The sequence below is a fragment of the Aptenodytes forsteri genome, unplaced genomic scaffold (assembly GCF_000699145.1).
Source record: "Aptenodytes forsteri isolate BGI_AS27 unplaced genomic scaffold, ASM69914v1 Scaffold23, whole genome shotgun sequence".
Lineage (NCBI taxonomy): Eukaryota > Metazoa > Chordata > Aves > Sphenisciformes > Spheniscidae > Aptenodytes > Aptenodytes forsteri.
This window is the reverse complement of record NW_008796043.1, coordinates 2,529,356-2,535,874: the sequence shown is the minus strand read 5'-3', so window position 1 is coordinate 2,535,874 and position 6,519 is coordinate 2,529,356. Positions and strand designations below refer to the sequence as shown.

Sequence of the window (6,519 nt, the reverse complement as noted above, 5' to 3'; positions counted from 1 at the left end):
CAGCTTCCTGAGGAGGGGAAGTGGAGAGGGAGGTGCTGATCTCTTCTCCCTGATATCCAGTGATAGGATGTGTGGGAATGGTTCAAAGCTGCGCCAGGGGAGGTTCAGACCGGACATCAGGAAACATTTCTTTACTGAGAGGGTGGTCAAACACGGGAACAGGCTTCCTCAAGAGGTGGTCGATGCCCCAAGCCTGTCAGTGTTTAAGAGGCATTCGGACAATGCCCTTAATAACATGCTTTGACTTGGTCGGCCCTGAATCAGTCAAGCAGTTGGACTAGATGATCGTTGTAGGTCCCTTCCAACTGAACTAGTCTAGTCTATTCTATTCTATGTTCCACCGAAGTGTCTGGATACTGTTATATCACTATTTATTGACTATGCCACAGTAGAATACCTGTGCTTATAATATTACAGAAATATAAAAAATGTACCATGACCAGATTTGTGACTGTTAATATTCATGTTCTTAGGATGATCAGCATGTCTGAGCAGTTTCTTCTGGCTTAGCTAGAGGTGCATATATGGTCAAATTTACTTTCTAAAATGTTCCTGTCTGTCACTCTTACTGTAGGAAATAGTTTATTTTGTGCACAGCATAAGCAAACTTATCTTGCTGTAGTTGAAAGTTGTAAATTATTTGTGTAAACACATGGCAGTTAAATGCCTATTTACATAGTCCTAAGTCAAAAAACTTAAAGTGCTACCTGTCTTACGTTCATGTTGTTCATAATGCCTTTTGAGCTACTTGGCTGTAATGTCCATTACTATTCTTATGGACTAAATGTCTGTTGTCTTATATACCACTTTCCTATAAAGTTGTGTAGTATTTTCACCAAGGGTCACCATGGTAACTAAATACTGAGACGTATCAAAGGAAAAGTTGTGGGAGTTAAAATATGTGCCATTATATGTTTTGCCTTGAAATTCATGGGACTTAATGGATTTTTTTCTTTTTTTTTTTTTCTTCATTTAAAGTAGCAGGAGTGATGCAATATCTGATAATGGCGAGATGGCTAATAATCAAATACTTCAAGGAGAAACAAGGTAGGCTGCTTATTTTTCTATAGTTACTATTAATATAGATCCAGACAATCATAGTGCAAGCTTATACTAACTTGAAAAAGAACCCACAAACACCTACAACAAGCTGTATTGAAAAAACCCTGTAGTTTCTTCTACATTTGTATATATACATTAGAATTTGGTTTTTTTCATTACTTTTACTGAAGGATTTGAACTAAAAGAATTTACCAGTAAGTAAGAACAGGGTGCAGTTGCAATTGGAACAAAAGAATTTTCTAAAGTCCAAGTCTCAGAAGAATGCGTTTAGGTGTACAAATAATAAATGTGCTTTAAAATTGCCATTTGGAAGTAGCAGTGGAACTCCATTAGATCCACTATTATGTCAGTGAGGGTGGGGGTTTTTTTTGTTGTTATCAAAATAAGGGAAAATAATGACAAGATTACAGATGAATTAAGCTTTCTGTAACACTACTTCTAAAACTCTCTTTTCTGTTTAATACTGTGTATTTCTGTTTACAGTGGACATCCAACCTTCAAATGCCCCCTGTGTCAGGAAGCCAATTTTACCAGGCAACGTTTGCTGGATCACTGTAATAATAGACATCTTTATCAGATAGTTCCTGTAGTAAGTAGAGTTGCTTATGTATGCTTCTTAAGCTACTTTCATTATAATTACGTGAACAATTTTAAATGTGCAGTAGCTAGTCTATATCTGTAAAGATCACTGTGGTCTGAGAAAGACAATATGCTTAATGCAGTGCGTTATTTAACTTGAGGAGTGACTTTCATTTGAAAATGTTTCTTGTCCAGCTTCTTGCCGGTTCTAAGGCATTTCTGACTTAGCCGTCTCATTTATTTTGATGTGAAACAAACTCAGTTTTTGAGCCTGACACTCTTCTTCATTTTATAATTCAGAACTGTTTCTATAGAATCCCACTTGTAACGTAACTATTGTTTCATGTGAAACCTACAGTTACTTGAAAAGTAATCTAAGGTAATCGAAGGGAGTGAAGGAGAAAAATCTGTTTGGTTTTTTGTTCTTTTCATCTGTATAGGGTGTGTTATTTTTTCTTTTGGCTTACTTGATCATCTCAATTGTATGAAAATCCTCCCAAACAATAAGTAGGATGCAGTAATCACTTTGTTTTCTAAATTCTAAGCAACAGAAATTGACAAAAAGAGTGCCAGACAGATGTGATAGTCCCCCACTCCTAAGAGAAACACTTAAGAAATTTGGCAAGTTGAAATGTAATTTTTGAATGTTACACAATTGAGGAAAAGAACACTTAGAATTTTATGTGAACATCTTTACTGTATTTTGGTAGTGGATGAGTAATAGACTAGTTATTCCTGTAGAACGTCTTTAATGCATTCTGTATTACCAATAACTTTTTTTTTAATTCTTTCTCTTTCCCCTTCCCCTCCAAATTCAGATCTGTCCTATTTGTGTATCTCTCCCTTGGGCAGATACTAACCAGGTTACTAGAAATCTTGTTAGCCATCTAAATCTAAGACACCGGTTTGACTACGGAGAATTTGTGGTAAGCTTTTTCTTCTTTGATGTGTAGGGGAATAAATGGTAACTTCTTTCTATAAATAAAAATGCCAAATAAAAAATGTGTACCAAACTTGTTTGTGCTCTGGACATGCTATGTTCCTGCTCTGTACAGAACTCAGAAGCAGGCCTGTCTGTTCTTAAACTTTCTGTTATCAACATGAAGTGCTACCGGGAATAGGTTTTGTCAACAGTTAAGCTCTGCTCCAAACTGATGGCTTAAGTCTTTAGCTTAGTGTTCTCAATCTGAACTATTTATTCCTCCAGAACAGTTTATTACTGCTGCTTCTGGGGGAAACAAAATAGATGCTACTCTGTTTTATTGACATTTTTGACCTTTTATGGCAGAAATGGCTAAATCATAATTCTCAGGACTCAAAGTGCAGCTTGACTAGCTGGTATTGCTGCTACAGCCTCTATGCCAGTATGTTGCGAGTGAGGCTGCAATGTGAAAAAGAGATGTGTCATTAAATCATTGTTCTGGTTGCCTTCTTTCAGGCTCACTTTGAGTAAATGACCTTGGAGTAGATGCAGAACTACATACACAGATGTAGTCACTGGGTGGATCGTAAGTCAAGCCAACCAGTTGAATTCTGCATATGGGACCAGAGAGCTGGAAAGTTCGTGTTGTAGTTTCTACAGAGTTTGACAGGCTTTGGGGTACACTGCTTGAGCTTTGTGTGGGACGAGCACAGTATTTGAGGCATAGGCAGCCTCACTGGTTAAAGGTGGCAAAGATGATGCATGTTGTTCTTTGTGTTGAGTGATCTGTGACAAAGGCATGAAGAGCTAGGGGACTGGGCTCTTCAACATGACTGCATCTTGCATGTTTGAGGATGTAGAACTGGTGATTGGAATTCTGATTTGGGGAAGCTGTCAGAATTGCACTAAAAAGGTGCATTACTCTGGCGTATTAGCAACTTCAAAGACAGCTTTTCAAAAGTAGCAGGGTTAACCACCCATCTTTTGTGATACATGTTTGCTTTCTCATTTTAAGCAGTATATTCTCAACAATCTGTGATTACTGTTGTCTGGGGATCACATTTCGTTTCTATTAATGGAGGATGTTATGGCTGGTTGGAAGCCCTGTTATAAGAATTGCATGACACAGTCAGCTTTCCTGAGCTGGCTGTTCTGTAATGTAATTGAGCCAGGGAGAGAAGATGGACCCTTCTGTTTAATGAGCCTTGTCCCACTCATCTGATTCTTCTCCTGTCTCATGTATCTCTTGGTACTTGGTTAAATAAAAGATACTGTGCAACATAAACAAGCATCCAGTACACATAGAGATGGGGAGTCTTCATCTAGGTGCCAATTCCTGTGTAAAAATGTGGAAGATGAATGATTAAACTAAGGACTATGGTACATCTTGAGTATTTGTCCATTTTGATGATGTTTTCATTTTGTTTAGAATCTTCAGCTTGATGAAGAAGCCCAATACCAAAATGCAGTTCAAGAATCCTGTCATGTGAACTTTTAAAGTATAGCTCCCCTTCATCTTACTGATTATCTGAGAGAAAAATTACATTCATTCTATTGGTGATCTGAAGTGTATATTAATAAAAATGGTATTCAGTAACCACTTTTCAGGCTTAACTTTTTTCCACGCTCATAAGGACTTGTCATAAACAATTTTGCTGAAACTCGAACTTCACATCTTTACTGAGATCCATCCCTGTGGAATTAGGGACCTTTTTGGAACTTCTCATTGTTGTCTTGATTTTTCTCTAACTTTTACTACTCTGTTAGTTACATGGTTGCTTTTATTAATGTCAGATATTTTAATTCACCGAAACCAACTTTGAAAGTTTTATCTTTAGAAAGACATGCAAAGATGCTCTGTTGCACTGTTGAGTTTCTTTAAGTTCAGCTGTCATCTGCTAAGATATCTATGAGATGATAATTTTTTTCTCTCCTCCTGCCCGAGGACAAAGTTTTATTTCATGTCGTGATTTGTTTTTTTACCGTTACTATGTGAATGAAAATAACAGCAACTTAAGAAATAAAAGTATTTGTTTTCTATAGATCAACAAGGCAGAGCAGGTTTTTTTTCACCTTTCATTGAGAAAGAATGATGCCATTGCCTAGGAATAATTACATCTATTTTTTTCCCCTTTCGGAGCGTAACTGAAATAGGACGATTGCTTACTAAAGTGATGGGTGAGGAGTTTTGCCCTGTGCTCCCAGCTACTAAGGAAGATGGTTCCCCAACATACTTTCTGAGCAATTCAAAATGACGTGCAAAAGGTATACTTTTTCGGTATATGACTGTGACCGGCTAGTTTTTCATTTTGTTGGAGCTTTTTAAGAACTTACATTGTTGCATGTGGAATTCATGTTTTGGTCTGTTCTGTCTTTCACGGAAGGCTGTGTAACTAGAGAACTGATTGGCTTCAGAGCTACCAACACTCAGAAATGAACTTGTTTATTTTGGTAAGACTGTTTAAAACTTGGACATCTCCTGCATCCAAAGGCTTTGAAAAAACAGCTGAGAAGAAAAACTTGCTCTAAAACAGTTACCAACATATTTTAAGAGTTCCTATTCTAGATTTCCACATTCCCAGCAAGACCGTCATTAAAAACAGAGGAAACAGCAATAACGCAATTTTGAATTTAAATGGAAAATCCATTTGTAAGAGAACTTCAAGGTCTTTTATTTAATACTAATGGGGAGAAGGGGAAAGCAAGCTGCACAGCTTATATTTTGTAGGTTTAAATAGTGACTGTTCTGAATCTATGCCTTTTAGGACTGACTCTTCATCCTGTGTCGCCATAGCCCATTGTCAAACTACTGTTCTTAATGGGTATTGTATACGTGGTGAAGAACATCCGCAGTAATTTTCCTAGTCTAGTTGGTGATTTATGTGTAATAATACCAGTTGTGCAGCCAAAGTACCATCTGCTTCTTGTACCCTGGCTCCCATTTGCTCTCCAAATACAGGTTTTGATTATTCTTTAAATACTGGGATATTTCATATTCCAAAACTGGTAAGGTTGAAATGCCTCATTCTGCCATGTAATGGTGGTTTCAGAACTGAATCTTAGTTCTAATATGTTGAGCGTTGGAACTAAAACACTATACACTATAACTTGACATTTCTATCTTCTGGTTTTTAAGAGTGTAAAACATTACTGAAGGCATAGCTGGCTGAAATACAGAGAAAGTTTGCTTTTTCAGAAATGTCTGAAGGTTATATTCTTTTTATAGCAACATGTCTTGCATTTTGTTACTGGCTTAATACGGTATTTAGGCAGCAGGCCATGCTTTGATCTTGTACTCTAACTTCCCTGTTTGCCCCCAATACTCTTGTCTGTGTATTCTCACTCATCTGTCAGCTCTAGGGCTTGTGTGACCACTTACTGAGTTGGAGTGGCTCACTGATCCAACTGAAAAGGTTGTTTGGATTTTTTACTTTCTCTTTTCCTCTCTAAAGCTGACTGTGAAATAGTGCCCTTTGACAGAAAGGAATTTCAAGGTAGCCTGATGCTAAAGTTTTAGCTTTTTAAAATAAAAACGCATACTGTGGTGATTTATTACTGCATACATTTCCTAAGGAATTTAATAGTTATATGTAAGCTTAGTTAACCTTTTTAGATTCAATAAAATATTTATATGATCTGGCAATAAATGCCTACAGCCAATACAGATTCAGAATGCCTCATGGACACTGGAACTAGTTATTTCTATTACCTGAACATACCTTGAGAATTGCAAATGAAATTACATATATTTTAAAACTCTGGGAAACAAATTTTTCTATAGCAATAATTAGTTGTCACTCGATGCATAGTTGCTGAGCATTTTAGTCATGTTTAAATGTTGAGAGACTTGAATACACATTTTAAAGCAACAAATGTGTATAAATGCAATATAAAAAAAAAAACTTGCAGAATGTTTATCCTCTTTATTTGCATATGATAAAATCTGAATTGGCAGG

General features: G+C 36.7%; 1 protein-coding gene across 1 annotated transcript in view; it reads left to right on the top strand.

The window, feature by feature from the left end:
* Positions 1 to 4,491, top strand: part of RNF138 (ring finger protein 138) — an 8,369-nt gene extending 3,878 nt beyond the window's left edge. Inside the window, exons 3-6 of the mRNA XM_019473750.1 lie at positions 979 to 1,047; positions 1,546 to 1,651; positions 2,460 to 2,567; positions 3,993 to 4,491. Coding sequence (XP_019329295.1) covers positions 979 to 1,047; positions 1,546 to 1,651; positions 2,460 to 2,567; positions 3,993 to 4,061 — 352 coding nt within the window. The 3' untranslated portion in view covers positions 4,062 to 4,491. The remainder of the gene's footprint in view (positions 1 to 978; positions 1,048 to 1,545; positions 1,652 to 2,459; positions 2,568 to 3,992) is intronic.
* The last annotated feature ends 2,028 nt before the right edge of the window (positions 4,492 to 6,519 follow it).